Source organism: Siphateles boraxobius, unplaced genomic scaffold (assembly GCF_051911475.1).
Source record: "Siphateles boraxobius isolate OS27281-9 unplaced genomic scaffold, OSU_SipBor_1 6, whole genome shotgun sequence".
NCBI classification, from domain to species: domain Eukaryota; kingdom Metazoa; phylum Chordata; class Actinopteri; order Cypriniformes; family Leuciscidae; genus Siphateles; species Siphateles boraxobius.
This window is the reverse complement of record NW_027509186.1, coordinates 6,032,501-6,058,629: the sequence shown is the minus strand read 5'-3', so window position 1 is coordinate 6,058,629 and position 26,129 is coordinate 6,032,501. Positions and strand designations below refer to the sequence as shown.

The window sequence follows — 26,129 nt, the reverse complement described above, 5'->3', positions numbered from 1 at the left end:
GTGCCGGCGTGCCTTTGTAGTGTAGGATTACAAATTTATTTAAATGTTTCATTTAGATTTCCAATACAATAGTATTTTATATTGAGAAAAGTTTAGAAATGATGAGACCAGGAAATCTCTGCAAACGGTAGGGGTTCCCAGCGGGATATTCCTGACTGTCCCATCTCAGTACGAGAAGGCTAGGCTTTTCCTGTTCTCGTTGTTTACCGGGTGAAGAGTCATGCTGAGCAAGTTTGAACACCTGTTATTTAATTACTGAGACCATTTGTCTCATCTCAGTACGAGAAGTCTATGCCTTTCCTGTTCTCATGTCTCAGCTCATTTACATGCTTTGTTCATCACAATGTAATCCCTCCCCCTTGAAATGTATATAAACTACATGAGACCAGGAAATCTCTGCAAACGGTAGGGGTTCCCAGCGGGATATTCCTGACTGTCCCATCTCAGTACGAGACGGCTAGGCTTTTCCTGTTCTCGTTGTCTCAGCTCATTTACATGCTTTGTTCATCACAATGTAATCCCTCCCCCTTGAAATGTATATATGAACTCAATGTATACTGCCTTAGTTAGACTAGACTTGATTTGACTTGGGTACTAAGCAGACTACAGCAAATAAAGAATCCTGCTTAAATAAGTCTCCTGGTTTTCGCTTCTGAGTTTTTCTACACTGAAGAAGGAAGAAGTTTACAACAGTAGCTTCCGTGTATGCCGTCTCGTTACGTCATGACGCAACACCAATCAGGATTGGATTAGTTTCATTCATACTTCAGATGCGTTACGCTAAGGGCGTTCCCCCCAAAGTGTCATTTGACGCAGTTCTCGTTCCCTTTCTCAGGGAACAAGGGTTACAGTCGTAACCCGAGGACGTTTTTCTTCACTTTTCTTGTAACATAGTTCATGATCAATTGTACCTTTTAAGTGCTTCATCACATGTTTCACTGTAGAGCAGTTTTGTTCATTTGGATCAGACAGATATTGAGTTTACTGATAATCCAACTTAGATCAGGTCTAGTACATGTCATCAGATAGATCAAACTACCCACTGCATCACGATACCTTAGGATCAACAGGATCATCATCCCTGGTGTATAGTCAAGCTTTTGCTCAAATGGTGTTGACCTGGGTTTACAATCTGACGTATGGAATCTCTCTAGTACCTTTCCCAATGTACCTTTTCTGATTCATTTTCATGAATCCTTCATTCTGATGAAAATCAATTCCTAGGAAATATTTGAGTTTTCTCAGATCTTTCATTTTGAATCTTGCTGTCAGCATCTTTTTCACGCAATTCAGTAAATCATTATTACTGGCAGAGATTATCAGATCATCAACTCAGATTACTATAATCACTCTCTCTTTTTCAGTTTGTTTACTGTAAACCATTATCACTGAGGTAGTCCAGTTCCAGTTTGTTCCAGTTTCTACCTGACTGTTTTAAACCATACAGTGACTTGTTCAGTTTACAGACTAGTTTCTCACCTATGTTTGACTTCACTTCAAATTATTCTGGCTGTTCCATGTAAATCTCACAGTCAATTGGAGCATGCAAATGGCCAGTTTTTACATCCATCTTGTGCAGGTTAAGATCATATTGTGCCACCATTTTCATTAAGGCACGTACTGAAGTGATGTTTGCACTGAAGTGGCTGCTGGAGCATTTCATTGAGGAGGAGGGTGTCCAGCTCAGTCCTGAAGCCCCTGTTTCACTGCACACGACATTTGGACATGACTGTCGGGATTCGCCCCCCAGTGGCAGTAGCACGGAGATTACATTACGATCGTACACGGCAACGTGGGAGAGAGGTTGATTCTTGCAGTGTCCGAATACCCCATTCTTTATGATATAACTTGAATCATACTGAGAAGTCAGCAGGAAAAATGAAGCTTGGTAGTGAGATTGTCGGTCTGCCAGGTGTGTTTTGACTGCCAAATGTGCAGAATGAATGCAAATCTTTGTCCTGCCTAAATTAGCATCAAGTCTAGTATTTCCGCATTTAAGACAGTGGTTAACATAACAATGAACAATGCTCTCAGTTTTTAAAATTTTGTTTAATTTCAAATTTAAAGTTATGCTCATATGCTACTGTGATATGAACTAGCAGTATGAAATTATATATATATATATATATATATATATATATATATATATATATATATATATATATATATATTAAATTAATAATTTTGTACTTATTTATTAATAACCATGCATTTTTTTGTGTTTCAGATTTGTTCAGATCAGTTTTGTTTTTTGTGTGTTTTTTTTTTACATATTAATAACTCATCTCATTTGATTGGACTACATTGGAAGACATCACATCCGGTCGGACGGTCGCATTCGGTCTATTCGCAGAAGTTCAGATATTTCATAGGATCCAAAGCTCAAATCGGATCCGAATTTTCCACATATGCATATGATCGGAACTCCCCACAGCTCCCGTACGTCTCTCCATTGGAAATTAACTGTCGTTTGTTGTGTGCAGTGGAAAGGCGGCTTGAGGCTCTGCTTAATCTCACCAAGTCATGTGACGGACAGAACCTTGACCAGTGTTGCCAAATATTTTCAAAGGAAAGTAGTCAACGCCTTCCCTAAAAGTCGCTAGATGACGTCATACGTTAATTAGCATATTCATGACGTCATTGCGTCGTACTAGCGTTCTGCCCTCCTAATGTGTTTTCTCTCTAAATTCATGCTCGCATATTGTATTTTAATATAGTATAATATAATATAACATAATATAATATAGTATAGCCAATAAATATATAATATAATGTCCAATAAAGCTATTCTCATTTCCTATTTAGTAGCTATGATAGTGAATTACTACATTTTTTTAAATGTGTAAAATGATCTGAATTGAGAGAGTTTGGGAACTGGATGAAAGCTTTGTGATAGTGAGTATTACAAGTAATAAGCACAAGAAAATAAAGGATATTAAAATGGTCAAACTAAATTCTTTAAATATAAAAACAAAAGAGAAGCAGATAAGTGATAAGTCTGCTGTGCGCTCAACAATGAATGTCCTGCTGCTCCTCAGCCATTCACTGAACAGGGTAGACGAAGCTAGAGAGAGTGACGGCAGGGAGAAAGCAAGACCTTTCGCTCGCAGGACAGTACTGGCAACATTTGTGAGGTTTACTGAGGTCTGTCCAAAAAGGCGCTAGTTTTGTCGCTAGTTACTTTTTTGAACAAAGGTCGCTAGGGGTCTGAAAAGTCGCTAAAAATAGCGACAAAGGCACTAAGTTGGCAACACTGACCTTGACCTTGCTCTTCAAGATGACATCATCAGGTATTATCTGGAGTATCAAGACAAGGTCTGCAAGGGTCATATCTGCGAGACAGCAGTGTTCTGTTCAGTGTTCATGGACCACAGGATGCTTGTTTTCATGCCACTCTTTTCTGTGAAGACCAACAACCTGGTGCTCTTCCATAAGTGCAATGGGAACATGGCGGACTTGTTCTTCGCATTTGATGGTCAGAACTACTCCACGTATTATATTAAACAAAGTTATTGAAGACTAAAATGTACTGTTTAAAAATTATTTTTCAGTATTATTTTTTTTTATTACTGTTCATAATAATTTCCTAATGTATTTTGTGAAGTCAGTGCTGAGGAGAGATATGGGATGAGCTATATTTTGCATAGATGTATGTGTGCAATGCAACACTCCACTGATGCATAGGTTTTTCAATTATGATGTGTACAGTTGGCATATTCTTTACAAAGAAAGGAATGGTTTTCAACTGATGCAAATGTACCACAAATGCATACACCAAGGGACAGTTTCTTAATATGGAAAGTAGATTGTGCCATGTGTAAGCATGAGGTATACGTTCCATTTTAAACATAAGCAAAATGTTTTTCTACCTTACAAGGAAGTTGTAAGTCCCTCAGTGGTGTATATAAGCTCAATCCTTACTGTACCATCCTAGAGAAACACATAAAGGCATGAGGGGGTGAGGGGAAAGAGATGGGGAGAGAGGACAGAGAAATGAGGAACAGATAAATCTGAAATGAGAGCCAGCTCTCCTGTAACCTTCCTCTTCTATGCCTTTTTCTCTCGTATGTCTGACACATGTATATAAAATAATAAATAAGAGATCTCTTGCCGAAATAACTGGTGTAGCTTCCATTATTCAACCATAATGGGGAAAAGCTTAATTTTCAAACCTACAGTTATAATATTGCATATTATGCCTGCTTCATCGGGTACCTGGACTGGTTTGAGGTCTTCATCACCAACCCGAAACTGACTCATTCTGGTGCCACAGATGTCATGAAGAAAGGCGCCATCGCTGTGGCTTGCTCTCTCTCATCCCTGGTGCCTGTAGTGCTGTAGACAAGAACATGGAAGAGACCTTTATAAAGTTTGCCAAGTCCTCAGGTATGTAAGGAGGGCCAAATTATTGAATAGTATGTTATAATGGCAGCTTGGATTCTGTTGAATGTTAAACTAGAATTGGTCCCATTTGCAGGAGGTCTGCTTGGCATCTTCACCAACTTCCAAGAGTTCCCCAAGGCTGGGAAACATCGTGAGCTGGAGCTGGACTGCCTCCTCACTGTTCTTGATCTGGGCCAGCTTCAGCACACAATAGCTGTGTCCCAATGTGAAGGCTGCGTCCTTCGAAGGCCGTATTTGAAGGCTGATTGGCCGCATTTGAAGGCCGATTGCGTCACCGCGGCGTAATGAAGGATGTCCCAATACAATTTTGCTTCCTTCGAAGGCTGTATTCACAGGCCGGTTGGGTCATCGTTGCGCAACGAAGGCTACCCTGATTCAAAAGCGAAGCCAAATGCACCCTTCGTTTCCTCGTGAAAGGAAGGATACATAAATGGATCCTTCGTGGCTTCATTGTGCGCCGGTGACGACAGCATTTTTATTTAAAAAAATGACGGATGATTGTTCTTGTCGCCTAGCAACTGTGACAGCTACCGATGAGGAGCGGGAATAACATTTGAACTGCACCAACTGGGTTTTATATTCCCATAGTACGGAGCGCGGAAAGTCTCCTATTGGGGAAAAAAACAATCCGTGGCGACGTTTGTGCAGTCCGTCCCCTCAGTTTATAAACTGTACTCACAAATTCTTAAACTGTTCCCCCAGTTTAACAAATCGTGCCCACGATGATTCAACCAGGCCACCTGTTTATAAGGGATGCTTTGCATTGTGTTTAAACTTCATTTTTTAAAATGGATAATTTTTTTAATTTTCTAAAACTCCATTTTTGGGAGGAAAAAGCTTAGTTTAATAGAATAAGCAAAAAAAGACTTCACATATAAAAATAAATATAACACAAACACAAGGTTAGGTTTTATTATATAAAAATAAAACATTCATACATTATTTTATGCTTAACATATTACTGTCTTCAGTGAACTCATTCATAGTTATAATTATAAACACAAATAATAATAATTATCATTATTATTAGTACATTTAGGGTACATATTTAGAAGCCGCTTTTGTCAAAAAAAGGAACAAAGCAATTCGTCAAATGTCAGTCATAATACAGGTCAGACAATAATAATACAGGGCTAAGATTATCATAAATAAACAAGATTTTGACGCATCTCCAAGTGTTTGTGTGGAGTGTGGGGGCGCGCGGGCGCGGACACTTGCATTTTTCTATCAACAGTGGAAACAACTTAAAATAGGCTACTCTATCATTTCTGGTCATACAGAAAATAATAATACATCATTCGCAACTACTTTTATTTGTGCAAAAACGAATGGACGCAAAAGTACACGGACCCAAGACTAACTTTTGCCACAAATAGCCTACATTACTTGTACTTTTGCGTCCACTCGTTTTCTTTTTTTAACCCGTTAAACGAAAAACTGAACGGTTGTTTATGGAGGTAGTTTTGTTTCTTTATTATTCAATCAAAAAAAAATATTTTCAATTAAAAAAACCTTCACTTCAATAAAAGAAAAACTTTTCAATCAAAGAAAAAAAGTATTTGAATCCAAAAATATATTTGAGACTCAAAAAATACATTTGAACACTGCTTTTCTTTGATTGAAAATGTTTTCTTTGATAGAAGTCCGTTTTGTTTTGTTTAAAGCAACCTTTTTAATTGAAGTAACATTGTTTTTTGATTGGACCATATAATAGGTAGGACATTTGTGTCTTTATCATTCAATCAAAAAAGAAGTTGCTTTAAACAAACAAACAACAGAATCAATAAAAAAGTCACTTCAATGAAAAGATAAACATTTTCAAATATAGAAAATCGTTTTTGAATGCAAATAAAATATTTGAGACTCCAAAAATTGCATTTGAACACTTTTTTTTTATTATTGAAAATGTTCTCTTTGATTGAAGTAATCTTTTTTGTGTTTGGGCCATACATGGGTAGGACATTTGTGTCTTAATCATTCAATTCCAAAAAAGTTGTTTAATAGATGCGCAATTAGGAAATCCTGCGAGGGCTACATGGTGCGTCCTTTGAAGAATGAATAGGCTGCATCCTTCGAAGTCCGCAGCCTTTACATTGGGACACAGCTAATGTTTCCCATTCCTGGGCGACTCGGGGTCATCCATAAGACCACACATCTCCAGCAACATCTTCCCAGATAGGCTGGGAAGTTGGTGAAGATGCCAAGCAGACCTCCTGCAAATGGGAACAATTCCAATTTAACATTCAACTGAAACCAATCTTCCACTATAACATACAATAAAAAAATGTGACCCTCGTTACATACCTGAGGACTTGGCAAACTTCATAAAGGTCTCTTCCATGGTCTTGTCTACTGCCCTCAGGGCACCAGGGATGAGGAAGCAAGCCAAAGCAATGGTCCTTCCATCAACACTGCTGTCTTGGCGACATGACCATTGCGGACCTTGTCTTGATACTCCAGATAATACCTGATGATGTTGAGGTTGGAGTCATCTTGAAGAGCAAGGTCGAGGTTCTGTCGGTCACATGACTTGGTGAGGTTGAGCAGAGCCTCAGGAGTGAGCTGGACACCCTCCTCAATGAAATGCTGGAGCAGCAGCCACTGCTTCACAGACGGTCTTGAGGCAGAAGAGGGCATTGCCACTTGTGACCAGCTGAGCCTCAATAACGGTCTCAACATAGCCTGACTTACGGTTAGTGATCATGCTGAGGTAATTCATGGCGCAATGGAACTATCCTGTGAGGACAAGGTGGTGCTTATACTTCCAGACAGGTGGCAGAGCCTCATGCACACGCCCAGATCGAAGGAGTTGATGGTTTACTTCTGACCGACCTCAGTGGTAGCCTCCTCAGACTCTCCTGTGAGTACGATTTTCCTGTTATCTCTGTAAAGCTGCTTTGAAAACAATTTGTATTGTAAAAGCGCTACATAAATAAAGGTGACTTGACTACGATGGGATGTACAACACGCTCCTCAGAATCACCTTCCGCTTTTGTCCCTCACTGTCAATCAGACACACCTCCGCATCACCTATTTTCCGCTCGCTCTGATCCTGTCAGCCAAATCAATGTAGTGTTTCTCCGGCTGGAATTTGTCATCTTACTTTTTAATTTTTCAATGTCCGTATAAATGTGCAATGTTGCACCAGTGTTAACCATTAGTAACTTTCGTTGCACTCCGTAGAATTGGCAGTCACTCGCTCTAAAGACAAAATTGTGTTCTTCGTTGTCCTCTTCATCAGCGGCTTGTTTAACATTGTCTCTCTTTTTGCATTTTCATTTTTGGTTTTGTGCATCGAGCTTTTACAGTAATTACACCACAGTCTTTTGTGATTTTGAGTCAGTTAAGCACAGGCTTTGTGCCCCGTTTGACCGCAGTTATAGCACGTAAAGTCCGAGACTGCTGACGTTAGTCATTCTCTCCTCCTCCGTTACGGAGCTGAGGCACTCTCTCTCTCACCACGTTGTCACTCATGCTGATGTGAAACTTTTCAGTACTTTCAAAACTTCTCAACTTGGTAACTCTGCAAAGGTTATGTTTACATCACTTTGTGTGATATGGATGGCAAACGGTTTAAACGAGTGTGGCAAACCTTTCATCCCAATTAACAGTCCATCACTGAGACTTTCTTCAGCATTTCTCAGTGCTGTGATTGCGGTTTCTGCTCGAATAATATAATCCGTGACGCTCTTATTTGCCATTATCTGCAGCGACGTTAACTCTGTGTACAGGCTAATTATTCAATCCTTTACCACCATAATAACCTCTCAAAATCTGTAGAGCTTTCCATAACCTGTTGCCGCAGCCATTTTCGTGAATGATAACCGGTTCATTTTAATAAACTATTCGGAGGAAAAAACACATACATCACTCAGTATTCTGTTGGACCGGAACATCTTTTATTTGCATATATTAATTTATGGATAGCAGGTCACATACACGTGACATGAGCAGTATGAAGGGCACACCTATTACAAACTTTAACAGTTACTGCAATTTATTTTATAAACTGCAGTACATGTATAATATTCAGTATACAATGCTCGCCAAAATGGGCTTCCAGCTGAAAGTCAGCAGAAAGCGATCGAAAAGACGACCGAAGCAGTGGTGGCTCGACACACTGCACAACGAGCTCAAGCTTACCGGTTTTCACCCCAATCAAGCCAACGATCGCATCTAATGGCTGTCACGAAACACACACTGAAGAGAGAGAGATCCAATAGCAATGACATTTATTTGGGGTAAATCCATACTCACAACTAGTTCAGGCAGAGGTAAAAAATCCAGAAAGGCAGTCCAAAACATGAAACAAAACAAGCAGACAGAATGCAGACAACCAAAGTGAGGTGACAATAACAAGGACTCCATAACTAAAACTAAACAGGCAGGGTATATATAACACAGAACTAACAATGATAATGGGGAACAGCAGAGTGCAATGATACAGTGATGGGTACAGACAACGATTGTGGGGAATGCAGTTCATAATGTGGATGACACCGTGTGGAAGAGGACCTCTAGTGGACACCCGGAAACACAAACCCAACACTGTGACAATGGCGCCAGCTGCTACTATGTGGGATAAACGCTACAGAAAAAAAGAAGATGTAAAATAAGAAATAAGGACACCTGAAGCATTAGAAGCAGAAAATGTATTGTGCAGTTTGAACAATACATAAGTAGTAATAGGCCTAATAATAATGGAAATACTACAATAAAATAAAGTGTAGCGTCAGTTCTGGCAGGTCACGTTAGTGAAGTTCGCATCAGCTGACTCTCAGCTGATCCACATCTACCTATAGGAATACGACGCCTATCAATGTATATATATATATAAGCTCCTTCAGTATTATCAGCAACTATCGCTTTTTTCAAGAGCTAATTACCCTCCTCCCTCACCAGCTCCTCCTCTCACCCAGTCAGGATTTAGATTTCCCCTTGAATCAGAATACATTTTCAAATTATGTTGTACCTTATAATCTTGAATTAATGATATCTGCCTACATTCACCTTGGTTCTGGTCTGTTTACCCTAATGGGGGGTTATTATCCATGTTAGACTGACTGGATACACACGGAGTTCTCGCCCAGAACAGAACCATACCGCCAATCCAAACTGTATGCCAATTGTCAATTGTATTTGACGATAGTGGTCCTGACAGAAACATCTGTTTTAAAACATGATTAAAAATACAAGTTAACATTAAAATCATTAACAATAATTTACAATTAAAAATCAGTCAGCACTCTGAATGAATAAAACACATAGAAAAACACAAAAGTTTCTTACTCTAGATATTATGGGTGTAAAAACAATAGATGAGGGTAGTGGTGGTGGGTGCTGGCAGCCACATAACATGGAGCAGGGGCAACAGCACTTGTGAAAAATCCTGCAAGAAATGATAAGTACAAATCAATCACTGAGGCAAAAAGTCAACAAATTGTCTAAAACTCACATTATCAAAACACTTTTAATTGAACCTGTCTGGCCACAGGAGGGCTGCAGTTAGTCACTTGGTCTGTACATGGTTAAGTACTGTACTTGGTTACACCTAATGGGAGTTTGGGTTCCTTGCTACTGTCTTGCTTAGTCAGGGACACTTAATATTCAACAATATTATTGATCTGACTGCGTTGGCACCATTGTTTGAGAACTGAACTGAGCTGGAGGATGACATCACTATTTTCTCCAGAGCTGGTGTATAGATAAATTAACTAAATTAATTACTTATAACTCATGTTTTTACAATGGAAATCAATCAATACTGAACTTACTTAAGCTGGACAATGACACTATTTTCTTCTAGAGCTGCTGCACAGCCAAAATTATGTTCCCGCTTTCACCGTAAAGCTGCTTTGAAACAATCTGCATTGTAATAGCTCCTGAAGAGCTAGCGTAGGTGGAGGGGAAGTCAGTGCAGCTTTGCTAAGGCTGCTGCCCCGAGACCAAGACCAAGATAAGTGGTACTCTTACCTTAATGATATTGCCAATCGTATTCAGCAAAGTCCCTGATGAATGAGGCAACGCCTTCCCAACCTTTCTGCTCATTTAGAACTGGGATGTGCACTTAGAATTTCAATCAAAACATTTCCTGCTGAACCAAGAGTGTTCACATATGTACCATCATATCTAGTCACAATAGGAGATAAATCATCACTTATGCAAAGCACATTGGTGTTACTAACAGAAATCAATATGTGAAAAACACCCAGTGTATGAATTAAATTTAATGTGTAGGAGCCAAGTAGACTAAACTAACTATCCTGACTCTAATAATATTGACCTCAAAAGTCAATAAATATATCCTGATATAAAATAAAAATATATCCTGAGGGACAGGAAAAACATATGTGAATTCTTGGAATGGCTGGCCTCCCTATTTAATAAAGGCACGCTCTTCATTTATTGTATGTAGCTCACCAGCTGTTTCTTTACATAACATGCAGAGTATGTACCTCTGGATGAACTCCAGTGTTGAAGCTGCCTCCGCTTGGTACTCAATGTTGAACACATAAAATGATCCCATGAGGACAGCCAGGGCAGAGGTGAGGTGGGTTCTATCCCACTGGAGGTGACTGGGTTCTATCCCTTAAGTCTTCTGAGTCTTGGTAGGAGTTTAAGTGTGTCCAAGTTTGGAATTAAATACATATTTTATTATGTTAAGTGGTGCACGACATCATGTGTTGGTCTAGTACAACTGCAAGATGTCTTGTGTTATTTAGTGATCGTGTAAATCAGGTATAGAAATCTTACCCTGTTTGGTAAGACCCTGAAATTTATTTCACTGTAAAAAAATTGGGATGTACTCATCAATCTGTCTCTGTAGATTTAGTTAAGAAATTAACAGATCAGTAATACAGAAGAAAGAGCTGGAGCTCGATGTTGCAGCATATGAGCTTCTGTATTATAGATATTTTAATTTTTCAATTAAATTTACAAGAATTAATTGGAGTGTGTCCTAATTTGAAGTAAACATCTACATTTCCTATATGTTATGACAGATCATAAAACAATTATTGTTCTTACATCAGCCAGGTGGAAAAGTGAATCTTCTTTGTTTTTGAAGAAGGCCATCATCACCAGTATGGCAGCAAGGCCAGGATCTGTCCTCACCTCTTGTCTCCATCGCAGCAGCTGAGTCTTAAAGAACTGGAGCACACTTCTTCCTTTTCCAGTGATAGACTCCCAGACTAGATTCTAGTTCAAGTGTACTGGATCAGTACCTCTTCATAAACAAGAGAGGCCAATCCCTCTATGGCTGGTCAATGCTAGGTGCAGATGATGCTTTGATGGTGCAATGCGGGAACTCATATATGTTATCATCATCAGCTCATTCAGTATCTGCTCCAAAACCAACAAAAGTACAGCTCTGCCACAGGCAACTAAAGAAACGTGGTGGAGTAACTATAACGTCCTGGTTGCGTATGCAACCCACCGTTCCCTGAAGGAGGGAACGGAGGACGTAGTCGACGCCGACTGAAATGGGATCACGCTAGGGAGCCTATCGTCTTCGAGTATTATTGAACGAGCCAATACACATTGGCGTGCGAGATTTGCATCTCACACTCCGCCACGCAGCGCGGGTATAAATACGGAAGTGGATGCACGCACCATTTGCTTTTCGCTGAGGAGCCGAGCGTAACTCGGAGTTAGTTAGTAACTCGGATAAGTTCGACGTTATCGACTGAAAGGGAACTGTTGATTTCATTACCATAACAACATTTAGTACATTTACATCTATCTATTTGTGTATATATATATATATATATATATATATATATATATATATATATATATATATATATATATAGCTATTAATATGCTTTCAGGGGGTTCCTGCACACTTTTTAAAGTAAAATTTAAGGCTTTTTAAGACCTTTTTTAGAACTGAAGAAATCTAAATTAATACCGTACATTAGGGGTATGCAATATTGACAAAAATACATCTCGATATTTTAAACGTTTTGTTGATTATAATTAGATGATATTTTACTGATTGTGTTTTTGTGCTGGTGCAATGGCTGGTTAAGGCCTGTTGTTAAAAGCAGACTCACGAAGATATTCATATTTTTCATATTCTATGCAGTTGTCAGTTCACAGTAGTGACAGAAATGATTAATTAATGTGCAATATTTGCCACCTTAAATTGATTTCCAGGGGCATTTTCACCTATATATGGACATTTTTTCTAAACTTATTTAGAGTTATGCATCACCTTTTATGTCAAATACTAACATTCAAATTAAATTATACAGTAATTATACTTATTTATACAATAATACTTAATTACACAATAATTAAACTTTAACTTTAACTTTAATTACCACCGTTACCAGTCAAATTAAATCATTCAATCAAAATCCATCTTTGCAGTGCAGAGGAGACACAGAAGCGGCATTAGAAGTGGCATTAATATTTACACTCCATTTACAATTGCATAAATAAAGCTATGAGATAGTTTTTTTTAAATAAATATTCAATATTTAAATATGAAATGATTTCTAATTTTAACGTTTTAATTAAAGGGTAATTTAAATATGAAACTAAAACCGCCAGTAGGCGGCGGCAAGTCACTGTTTTAATACCGTAAGCGAGTTGAGGGAGTCGTTCATTCAACCGATTTGTTCAAACGGTTGATTCATTCGGGAAAGAAACAAGTGATTGTTCATTGAATCGTTAAAATTATTCGTTCAAAACGCGGATTTCAGTCAAGAAATCATCGCTGTCTGTTGCATTGAGAAATTCTACTCGGCGAAATAAAGGGAAAACAAACAGTATTGACAATATGGTGTCTAAAAAGTAACTCACAATGTTAATTTATTTTTAATTTAACTATTGTATAACATAAATATATCACACTTGTGCACGGGAAAACGCCACTCTTACTGATGTGATATTCTAATATAAGAACATAATATGATATAAATATAAGACAAAAACTAATTTGGGGACATAGGCCTACCTATAACTGCACTGACACATCACGTAGGGAGCACGAGAGACAATTGCGATGTCAGCTCACAGTGCCTCGTACATCATTAAAACAATGATTACAATATCATAGTAGACAATACACATCGCACACCACTACACACATAAAGAATGAACTTACGACTGAACTTTCTTCTTCTCTCCTCTCTCGCGTGCAGGAGACAGACGTTATTCTGCCGCGAATGTGATGCGAATTGTCACATGAACAAGCAAATCCACAAAGATAGAATAATAAAAAATAATACTACGCTAATTAGATAGTTTCAATTTGGAAAACATTTAGATATGTCTAAGTCGAAGTGTCATCTAAAATTTAAGACCTTTCATAAGTAAAAATAAGACTTTATAAGACTTTTTATGGCCTTATATTTAAAAAATCTAATTTAAGACTTTTTAAGAGTTTTTAAGGATCCGCGGGAACCCTGGATTTGTCTGCAGGCTGCAGAGCATGGGTGGTGTGCAGAGGGTAGCACGTGATGTGGATATTCCTACTCTTCATAAGGCTGAGGAATTGTAGATTATAAACATTACCGCTGTGCCCATCTAAGATTAGGAGGTGGGGCCAAGGGTCCTCATTTGGGAGTGCCTGGAGGAACATCTGACCCCACTCCAAAAAAAGGTCAGCATTTATCCATCCATTCTCGGATAGCGATTATATATGTGATGGGTTGTCCTCGGTGCAGAGTTCCTTCAATAATTTTTCATATTGATGAAACCATTAGCTCAGCACTTGCTCATTTAGTCCTGCAGCTCTTGCGGCTGACAGTGCTTCTGGCTTTCTCATGCTTAGATTTGCATTGCGTTTGAAGAAGTTTTGGAACCAAATAGTAACCTGCCTTGCCAGTTTTCTGTGAAAATCCACTGATGTTATTCTCTTTGGCTTACTGGAAGGCTAGCTGTTGGACAAACCTTTTGGTAAGTGGGAACCCTCTGTCGGACATTAGCTTCAGCATTGTGGCCAGCTCTTTTTCAGCTGCTTCTGGGAGGATTGGTTTTTGACCAAAAGTATGGTCTATCCCAGCGATATTTCCACTTATACACCTTGCAGTGTGGCTAGTGGGATATCCCAAGCTCTCGCAATAAAGCGTACATTTGCTTTTAGGGCTCTTTCAACTGTCTCCCTACAGTATATTCACCTAATGCTCCTCTCATCCTCTATCCTAGGAAAACCCTTACGAACTTCCGGCAAATTTGAGATTTGCTCTGCAAGTCCGTTTGGCCAAGAGCCCATTCAAACCCATTTCCAATTTTTCCAAATCGAGGCACCAATCACAAACGTTGAGGCGGGCTTTACACGATGGCGATAGTGCAGCGACGTTGAAGGGTCATCTCCTTTATTGCTCTGATTGGTTTTAGGTCTATCCAATTCCGCCCAGAGGCATTTGAGCAACGTCCGTTGGTGACACCCCTTTGGAAATGGTTTGTGAATGAACCTTCCCCAGACCCACTCTCAGTTACAACAGAGAAGGGTCTGGTGTCAACCAGGCTACTCATCCTCTCCTCTACCAACCGATTGTATTTTTTACCCTTTCCTTGGAAAACATCCATTATGCGGTTATGTGCCTTTCTGACCCTCTTCTCTCCTTTCTGATCCTTTCTGTTTGACATGATGTCTGTAAAAAAAAATAGTTTTCAAAGATTACTTCAACAACTATTTGTAAAAGGAAATTTGATTATTAAATTAGTTTTTAACTAAATTAGGTAAATTATCTTTAAAAATTTCACAAAGGTTTGAATCAGATTCATTTATATGCAGTTTACACCCTGATGGTACCCACTGATTCGGATCAACTTACCCCTAACCTGGGGTAAATTGAGCCACATGAAGACTTTATTTTCACATGAAGACTTTATTATAAGAAGCCATATTTTTAGAACCCTTTGTCATATAAGCATTCTGATAATTTAAAATGATAGGAAACATCCTGAAATTACTTTGGATTTTGTTTGATTGGGGTGTATGTGGTTGAACAACCACCCAACGGTCAATATAACCTCACCTGTATCATGCTTCCTAGCAAATTAATCCTCATTTAATGACACACACTTTGATGTACATCACCTTCTTTTAGAATGCAATGTGAATTTGTTGTGTCTATTTGAGCTTGAATGAACAGTCTAAGCATGCTGGGGACAAAGACCATAAATCAACTAAGAGCCGCTTCCCCTCTCGGACATGTCACCTTACTCATAGGTCCATTCAAACCTTAGGGGTTGGTTCTTTTCTCAAGGTATATCAGAGGCAGGCAACAGTGACCGCCCTCTCTTAGTTTTTTCATCCAGCCGCAACACTGTTCTGGTGAGACTGGGGAGCCCCCTCCCCCTCCACGGGGGCCCCAGGGCCCAGCAGGCCTCGATTCCATCCAGATCCGGCCTCATGGAAAAGAGAGAAGACTCTCTCACAAAGAACCAAGGACAATCTCAGGAGTTTTGGAACAAAGACTCCAACCAACAAAGACTCCAATCACCCATCCTTCCGACTTCCTCACTTCTCCTGGGTGCTCGGCGTGGCCTCAACAGAGTCCCAGGCCTTGCCCAAACCAGCCATGCGGTCCTGGAGAAAGAGAACGCTCAACCAACTTCCACTTGACACTGCCGGAACCATCAACGACTTCAATTTTCAACAACTTCAAGAATTGTTCCCATTACAAATGCAAGTATTCAATTCAATGAAATGTGAAAATGAAATTATGATGGTTCTTCTCATAGACCCTCTTCCGGTTTCCAATTTCATCCTATCACTAACCTATTTATGTATTCATGTGTGTATGTTGTTTAGTTTATTTATATTCATATAAATATCTATATTTAGTTAATAAAACTTGTACATAATATGTATTTGGTTCTGTTTTGCTTGCAATACAAGTCACTTTACGATCACGGTTTTTGCTACTGGCTCAAAGTACAAGTACAGGCGAAGAAATAATTATTCTTCTGTGGCCAGGGAAGATACCCTTTTCTTAGAATAAATTAATAATCAAAAGAGTTCGTTGGAAGAACTGATTAATGGATTGTAATATTAATTCAGCCACATCAAGTTAATCCAATTAACTGACCCAAATATTTATAATTAATAATAACAAGATATTATTGATTATTAATATTTCCAAAAAGCTGAGTTCCTTACACACTGAAGCTTCGATGTGCGTTTTGCGAAAGCGAAGCAATTTCTATTGAAGCCCCGTGTCAGGGTGTGTATTGGTTTCCCAGAGGTCACGTGATCGATGACAAACGAAGCCTCACTTTCTGTCCAATCACGTGCGCGTTTCGCTTTGGGTGTCAGAAGGCTCGAAGGTCCTTGTTGGCTCAGTCTGGTTGATGGTGAGGAGACTAGAGTGCTGTACTTTGAAAGTTTATCAATACATTACATTTAAATAACCAAAACTACTTATTATTTTTTTGTTATTGTTGTGTAATTTTGTTTTTGTAAGATCGTTGCACTTTTGGTGTTTTTTTAGGTAATTTGGTGTTGGTATTTGGGTGTTTGGTGAAGGGTTTGTATTTACAGTAATGGCAACAGCCAAAAAAAGGAAGACTTCCCCTAACTGGGAATATTTTGAGCTTATAGCTTCCAATGAATGCATTTCTAAAAAAGAAGAAGAAAAAATAAATATTTATTTATTTATTATTTTATTTTTTATTATTGTATTGTATAATTTTTGTCTTATATTCAGTCAATGTACATGTAGTCACTCCCAACAAAAAAAAATTATCCTCACACTTCTGAGGTGGAAACCTTTGTCTTCTGTTGGACAGTGCAGTAGACCAGCGCAAACAAGCTCAAATGACACTTCTGATGCGATCCTAGAAGTGGATAAATACCTTACAGAGACAAACATACAAAGAGCTGAAGATCCACTTGAATACTGGAGAATGCAGAAACATGTCTACCCCCATCTATATACATTGGCATTACAGAATAATTAATTTTTATCACCTTTCTGTCATTCCTACAGTTACAATGTCCTTATTCACTATGTGTGTGTGTGTGTGTGTGTGTGTGTGTGTGTAGAGAGAGAGAGAGTAGGCCTACATTAGATCTTAATAAATAATATGCTCATTTTATATTTTATTGTCACACTTTAATGGGTAAAATAATTTATTAAATAATGAACAAATCAAACACAAACGTGTAAGGCTTTTTATTTGTACACATAACATTGAAACTATGGAGTGTGTTGTGGTTGCTTCATCTGACAGAGAAAGGCTTCTGGCTGCTTTATTTTAAATAAGCACCAGATGGCGCTGTTCTCGACACTCTCGAAGCTTTGAATCTTTTCCCGGAACAGTTAGGGGAAAGGCTCATTGCTTCACGAGGCTTCATTTCCCCATCCCTACGGGGCAGTGACAAGCGCCTGTCACTGCTCTGCTCCTCCGTTTCTGCTGCTTTCAGTCACGTGACGCTGGCTCTGAATGAAAACGCGTTATGGAAACGCGGAGGCGTGGCCAAGATGGCGAGCAAGATACACGCATTTTCTGTGCTTAAAAACTAACTTCCTTTTACGCCATATGAACAACGATAACGTTCATAGTTTAATGGTGTGCAGTCTTAATATGTGAGACATAGCGAGGAAACAGTCTTACGCTTCGAGTTTTTCTTTAATTTTTTTGTATTTGATACATTCCTTTACGCAATGGCGGAGAAAAGGCCTGCAAAGAGCAAAGATAAAACCGTGTCTGGACGCTCAAAGGATTCTCCTGATCAGACGACCATGCACTCATATGTACGGAAAGGTGACGATTGTCTTATACCCCTGCCCGAATATGAGCCTTGCACCCCAGATTCTAAGAGAAGTCGGCCTGAACCCACACTCGGGGAGGTACAAGATAATATCGTCAAGATATTAGTGGAGAAGATGACTCAGAATACAGCTGTTCTCAATCAAGAAATACAGCAAAATCGAGAGTGTGTTAATTCTTTGAAGGAGGCTACAGAATTTCTTTTTCAAGAATTGAAGGATGTAAAGGCAGTCATCTCCAATATGAAAACGGTGGGTGAAGATCACCAGAAACGGATAACTGAACTGGAGGACAAGCTCAATGATACGGAAAGGTACCAAAGACGATGGAACTTGAGGCTGTATGGACTGGCTGAACAGGAAGGCGAGGATGTTAAAATCCGGGTGGTCGAAGTCTGCCGCTCTGTCATCCCGGAAAATGAGGAAGCCTGTCAACAGCACATTGATGTCAGCCACAGGGTTGGCAGAAAGAGTGTGGAGAAGATTCGCCCAGTTATCATTAGGTTCGTAGCTAGATCAACAAGAGATCTCATTTGGAAGAACGCCAGAGGAATATTTGAGCTCGAGGAAGTTGCGGTTTGGGGAAGACCTGACGACAAAAGATAAGGAGGCTCGTAACAAACTGTGGCCGCAAATCGATGCTGCGCGCAAAGAGGGGAAAAGAGCTTTTTATGTGGGAGCTAAAGCAATAATCGATGAAAAAGAAGTTCGAGTGTAGTGTGCAATAGCTGCTTTCTACGCTGTACGTGATGGTTAATCACCTTCTCTGTTTGAGATATTCATAGTTAAGCTCTTTTTTGCTTTGTCTATGCTTTGCTTTTTTGCTTTGTTGGACTAGTAGATAATTTACATTATTATGTTTCAAATTAAATGATTATTATAAAGCCTTTGACTCTGTGGATCATGCGTTCTTGATGGATACTCTTGGTTTTTTTTTGGCTTTGGTAACAATTTTATTAGAGCAATTTGTACAATGTATAGTGATTGTAATACTTCTATTAAATTGCCTTTTGGAACAACTCCCAGCTTTAACATATCTCGAGGTGTTAAACAAGGGGACCCTATAGCTCCTTTCTTATTTTTTTTGGTTATGCAAGTGTTGTGCCTTCATGTTAAAAAGAACCCATTTCAAGGTTTTTGTTTATTTGACAAAGAAATAAAATGTTCACAGCTTGCAGATGATACAACCATATTTTTGAGAAGTGACAAAGAAATAAATGCAGCACTTAGGTGTTTAGAGATGTTTTCGTCTGTCTCTGGCTTAATTATAAATATTAATAAATGTGAATTATTCCCTTTGAAAGACATGCCTGATGGTGTGGTGGAATTGTGTGGAATACCAGTTAAAAACCAAGTATCTTATTTGGGGATCAAAATATGTAAAAATCAAAAGGAAAGAATTGACATAAATTATCCTCCATTAATTGATAAAGTGCAAAAGAAATTTAATATGTGGTTAATAAGAGATTTATCTTTGACCGGTAGAATATTGCTGTCAAAGGCTGAAGGGTTGTCTAGATTATCTTATACAGCAATGGTTTTAGATGCTCCAAACTCAATTATTAGGCAAGTTAATACGAAAATGTACAATTTTATTTGGAAGAATAGGCCACATTACTTAAACAAAGGTATATTAGGCAATTTATTTCATCAAGGTGGTTTAAATGCCATTGACTTTGAAGTTTCTAATACTATCTTTAAAATTAAATGGATTCAGAATTGTATCAAATCTAATAACAAATGGTGGTATTATATTCCAAATCAAATTTTTAACCAAATTGGAGGTATTAAGTTTCTCCTCAGTTGCAACTTTGATATTAATAAAGTCCGTATTAAGCTATCTAACTTTCACAGGCAGGCTCTGTTATCCTGGATGCTGGCATACAAACACAATTTCTGTCCCCATAGATGTTTGATATGGAATAATAAAGATATTAAATATAAGACTAAAACACTTTTCTTGGAATATTGGTTCAGAAACAATATTTTATTAGTGACACAGTTGCTTCGTCATGATGGTCACTTGCTTTCATATGGAGAATTTCTGGATAAATTCATACTGCCGATATCTGCAAAGGATTATGCAGTGGTTTTTGATGCGATACCCTCTGGTCTTCTTCAGTTGCTGCGCTCTGCTAAGGCTGTTGATTTGAATATAACTATTGATTTTAATTTGAGGTTAGAGGGTATAAGTATTGTTGATAAAAAATGCAACAATAATTTCATCAGACAGGTTTGTTGTTCATTTAGAACTCCTCCAGCTAAACGTTTCTGGAATTCACGTTTTCAGGATATTAAGTGGGAGGAGGTTTTTATGGTTTCCAGGAAATACTGTGTCATTAATAAGATTCGTGAGGTTTCATTTAAAATTATTCATGGTATTTATCCAGTTAATCAGGTCATAAAAAGATTTAAGAAAGATATTGACTTGAAATGTCTATTTTGTAATTTAAATGACGAGACTATCTGTCATCTTTTTTTAAATTGTATTTGTACTAAATTGTTTTGGTGTGACTTTAAGATCTTTTTTAAGGATATTTCTGGAATTGACATTATTTTGGAGGATAAGGATATAATATTTTTTTATGATAAGCCTCTAGAAAAGAAAATTGGTTTTGTCCTTAATTTGTTTATTATTTTAGGTAAATATCACATTCATAAATGTCGATGGGCAAAAACTGCACCTAGTTTTATACAATTTAAATTTGAGATTTGTCAGTACCTTAAAACATTGGAGGGTGTAAGGAACACCAAGGCAAAAAAGACAATAGACTGTTGTAAAGCCTTGAAATTTTATCCTTTTTAAGGGCCTTTGTATTATTTTGTAATTAAAGAAATGGTTTTTGATTCAATACCCCTATGTATATAGTTGTTCATATTTATGTTGTATTGTTCCTTTGTGTTATTGTATTATTAATTGTATTTTTTTTTGTATTTAATTATTGTATGTTTTGTTATTGAATAAAGCGTTAAAAAAAAAAAAATAGTTATGGAAACGCGTTGGCCTAGTACTTTTGACCCTCTCTGCTAATATAGTTTTTCAAAATGGCGGAACTACATGGAAGCCTCCATAGATATCATATAGAGACTAGATGCCCTATTGGCGGCTGTGGCGCAAGAAATGCGGCCGCCATATTAAGCAGGTCATACTCCTATTTGCGTTGCATAGCAGCAGTAGATTTCAGAGCACTGTGCAGCATATTCCTGCTCAAATCGGCCGACTATCACTCGGGGATTACTTTACACAAGTAAGATTTAACATTTAACATTACCGTACTATTAGTTGTATTTTGTGAACAAAATCGTCAATGTCTCCTGTATCGTAGCTACGTGTATGACCTTTGCAGCAAAAAAACCCGCGTGAAAATCAGTTCGGTATTCAGTGAGATATGATTAATTAAATGTGCTGGCAGCTCATTGCACCTGCCAAACAGATTACACTGAGCGGAGCGGGTGACCGGTTTAAGATGGCGGCCCCACGGCTCGTCCGCGCCAATAGGCAGTAGCGGTCGATAGGGCGTCTATCTATATGATGTCTATGGAAGCCTCCGTGGACCTACCCGTCACATGCATGATGTCTATGGTCACATGTAGCCTATATCTTCATTTACGAGGATAAGTCAGATACTTGGCAGAGGTATTTGCACACCATTGAGGACATATTTATGAATAAAAATATTGATTTTAGATAATAAAATACCTAAAAAACGACACATAGTCCCTTTAACTATTATTATTTGAATTATTTTCCCTTCCCCCTTATCATGCCAAATCTTCTGATCCACACTCCTGTCCAGTAGATGACAGTAAAGCACATTTAAGCTGGTTTGCCAACCGCCAAGAAAATCCAAGAAGAAGATGAGGAAGAAATAGAAAACGAAGAAGAACAGTACGAAAACATCAGAGAAATGCTTTCGCAAATTGTGTCGTTGTTTGCATATTCACATCTAACGCCAATTACTGTATCCGTTCATACTTAAAGCTTCTTACCATTCAATGCCTGTTCAGGGGATGAGTAAGTTACCGTTCGAACAGTGACCGGCTTTCTTCTTCAATCAATCGAAAGTTTGATGGATGTTCGTGATTAGATGTATGGATGATAACAGAGGGACGTCATGGCTATAGCGCACGCCGCCACAGAGTATGTGTTCTCGGATTTCGTGCTGAAGGAGCCCGCGTCTGAGAACAAGTATAAGGGCATCAGGTTAGAGCTGGCTCTGGATAAGATGGTCACCTGTATCGCGGTGGGTCTGCCTCTGCTCCTCATCTCTCTAGCCTTCGCTCAGGAAGTGTCTGTCGGTATGTGCTTTTCTCACACTCATCATCAGAGATCTGAAACAAGTCATGTTTTGCTAGTCTACATACTTTTCTGAGTTTCTTTTTGAACCTGTTACAATTTCCAACTGTTGATGCCGATCTATTCAGTCTTGAAGTGCAGTAAATTGCATATGACCTGAACTGCAGTTTGAAGTTAGTATTTTATCCTTTGCTTTTGTTATATATATATATAGTTTTTGTATAGCATAAGCAATAACACATCAGTTTCCACATTGACTAAATTGTACTGCAACGGTAAACACCCAATTCCTGGGTTTTTTTTCCTCAAAAAAACAGGTTAAGTTACTTAAATATAGGTATGCTTCAGAGGTATTTGGCGCCTGCGTGGCCTCCAGTGTGTGACAGCACAAATTATGCTGAATGTTATGTCATTACATCAAGTTATATAATTAATATGAACTATAAAAGCCATGTTTATTGTATTATCTCACAAAATTAACATTGTCTCACACATCTGCATTCAAGAGATTTAAAGTATTTTTATATAATCTCTGTAATACATCAAGTTCTGAAAGTATGGCAAGTATAAACATTGATTGAAATTTAAAAATCGCAGAACAGCCCAGTAGGGGATGTACGCTAAATGTAAATCGTAAAAATGTAAATGCTGTTTACACTGTTAATAGTGGTAGATGTTTGCAGCAAAAAATCCTCTTGGTTACAAGTGCAAATAGTGATATTTCAGTAAGTTTATTGTTTGATGTGCAAGAACAAACCCTCACAAGCAACTAAGCTTGAGCTTCCATTTACCATATGTAATGCGCTCTACATAAATGCATCAATGTTTAAGTGTGAATAAATGCCTCAATTAAATCTGTTCGTTATTTAAAGCAACTGTTTACTTACTTGTATAATTACTCTGTAACAAGAGCAACTAAAAATAAACGGTAACCATATCATTATTTTGTAATAATAGGCAATTGCAATGGTATGCGATTTTTATGGTATGATAATAGTCTCAAAACATATCATGGTTTCACAGTTAGACATTATTTCATAATTCAGTTCAATATTGATTTATTTTGAAATATTTCTGGTACATTTGTTTTAATTTCATGATAAAATGGACAGAATTTGAAAGCTGAAATGTTTCCTTATAAAAAGTGACAAATCTCATTGGGATTTTTGGATGGGAGAAACTATAAAAATGCAGCTATCGCAGTTGTGCACGACAAAGCCGCATGATTCTCATGAACACGCTTGGCACGCCTCTCTCCTATTGAAACGTGAACATGTATGACTTTATTTTTCAGTCCACAAAAAGTAATAAAAAAATAAAAATTCTGCTTGCGCTTGTCCTTATACTGGCTGAAGTCTCACAGAACGATCACATGCTATTCATACCAAATTTTCAAGTGTCCCGAGGATATACAATAGGGGGTGGTGAAAAGCAAACCAAAATTGAAATTATTGTTAGATAAAATCATGACTTTGGCTGTTGGTCTGGTGCACGACTGCATGTTCATGAGATCGCATTAGCACACCACCCGCCCCGCCTGAGTAAAGCACACAAGTGCACTATTTTGAGAAATCAAGATTAATTAAAAAACTACTCAAAAGACAACACCTAGAAAACCCCAAAAGTATATGTGTATTTATTTTCTACTCTGAGGTGACTATCTCCGGACCGGATCTCCAGTTAGAGGACATTCAGAATGACGGTTGTGAACGCAAGAACCTTTTGTTATTGTGACAACCGGAACAAAATCCAGATATTTATCTTGATATCTTGAAATTGTGCTCTTGTGCGAGTGAATTACTGTGCTGACATTGTCTCATGAATGCGCAGCTTTGCACAACAGACGGATAATATAAGTAATTTTTTAGATAGATAGATTTCTTTATTGTTATTGTACAATTTTACATACAACATTTTTAGGCTTTCCAACGTATACAGTTAAGAATAGTTAAGTTCATATTGCAATCAAAGGCCATGTTGCCCATTATTAAATAAAGTGCTCATAGTGTTATTTCACTTAAATTGTCTTGTATATCAAGAGTGTGTTGTGGTGATGATTTGGGGGTGTGTTTTCAGTTCATAGTTCATTATCGTGATAGCTTTTGAATAGAAGCTGTTCATGAATCTCGCTGTGCGTGTTTTGATAGACCTGTGGCGTTTCCCAGATGGCAGCGGTTCAAATAAATGATGTGCTGGGTGATTCGGGATAATAGGCCTACTCTTATTACTAGGGCTGTCGCGGTGACGGGATTTCGATATATGATATCATCACCATTTTTAATATTTTTTTCCTATATAAATAAGTGTTTCGATGTGGTCAGCTGGCATGAAGATGAGGGAGATTCAAAAACACAGTTTATTATTAATTATCCAAACACTCTGAATGAACACGCAGGAGAACTACGCAATCCACACAGTGCATAAACGAGAAGTGACAAAGAACAACTGAAACACAGGGCTATATACAAGGGCAGAACAAAGGAAAGCAAACTAGACTAAACAAATGAGGACATTATCAGAAACCAAAACTAAACAGAGCGTGGAAACAACACTGTCAAAATAAGGTTCCTCATAAGCTGACAATAAGCTTGTTGGGTTATTGTTTGTAACACTCAGGCTTTCTTGGACTGCTGATATTTGTCCAGTATCAGCGCAGCTTTGTCTTTCCTTGTTCTGGTGCAGTTACATTGTTACTAAGGGATTGGCTTTGAGTGGGTCCTTAAACCGTTCGTTCAAGTAAGTTCATGTATTCAAAAACACTGATTCATTCAAGAATTTAAAAAAGCGTTGAAATTATTTTAACATTGGGATATTTTTAAAAGAATAAATGATGTTTACATGAGAAATGCTAAGCAGGTGTAGTGATTAGGTTATTCTAAAATGCTACAAACAACATATTTCTGCCTAATCACATAACCAAAATCTACATTAGATCACAATCGGAAGTTATTACACATACAGTGGTGTTTTACAGTGAGTTTTGAGTAAGGGAAGTATTCATATCATAAATTGTCAGTGAGTGACTTGATTCTAATTGTAGCTATAATAAGAAAAAAACTTGTTTTCTAGAAGGATTTTTGATAATAGGTGGGTGCTTTTCTATCTTTTCTAGCTTTCAAGCTAGTTTGCTGCAATAGTGACGTCACATGCACGTACAGGTCTTGAATATATTACGGAAATGAATCTATGGTTTGATTGTTGGATTTCAAATCAGTAGGGGTTTAGGCAACAAAATTATGTTGTAACAAGCTATTTTATGGATGGTAACTGTAATATTGTTACTGAAATAATAATTGTTCATATTAGGCTACTTGTTACTGCAAAAAGTAATATTATTACTGTAATGCGTTACTGCTAACGCATTACTGCCCAACACTGAAGATACATTTTTCACATTGAGCTCCTGTGCACCCAATGCAACTGTCTCACTGTCAACACACACACACACACACACACACACACACACACACACACACACACACACACACACACACACACACACACACACACACACACACACACACACACACACACACGTTTGTTTTTGTGATTTGTGAGGATATTCCATAGGCGTAATGGTTTTATACTGGACAAACTGTATATTCTATCCCCTTACACTCCCCTATCCCTAAACCTACCCATCAAACCTACCAGTGTAATACCCATGTCATTATACACACACACACTTAGTCTCCATC

General features: G+C 38.1%; 1 protein-coding gene across 4 annotated transcripts in view; it reads left to right on the top strand.

The window, feature by feature from the left end:
* The first annotated feature begins 21,455 nt into the window (after nt 1-21,455).
* The window catches only part of panx1a (pannexin 1a), a 15,185-nt gene continuing 10,511 nt past the window's right edge, over nt 21,456-26,129 (top strand). For all 4 annotated transcript variants that reach the window (XR_013195886.1, XR_013195885.1, XM_077207508.1 and 1 more), the window contains exon 1: nt 21,456-22,433. Coding sequence is in view for 2 of the 4 variants with exons in the window: in XM_077207508.1 (XP_077063623.1) it covers nt 22,250-22,433 (184 nt within the window). In the remaining 2 variants the exon portion in view is untranslated. The remainder of the gene's footprint in view (nt 22,434-26,129) is intronic.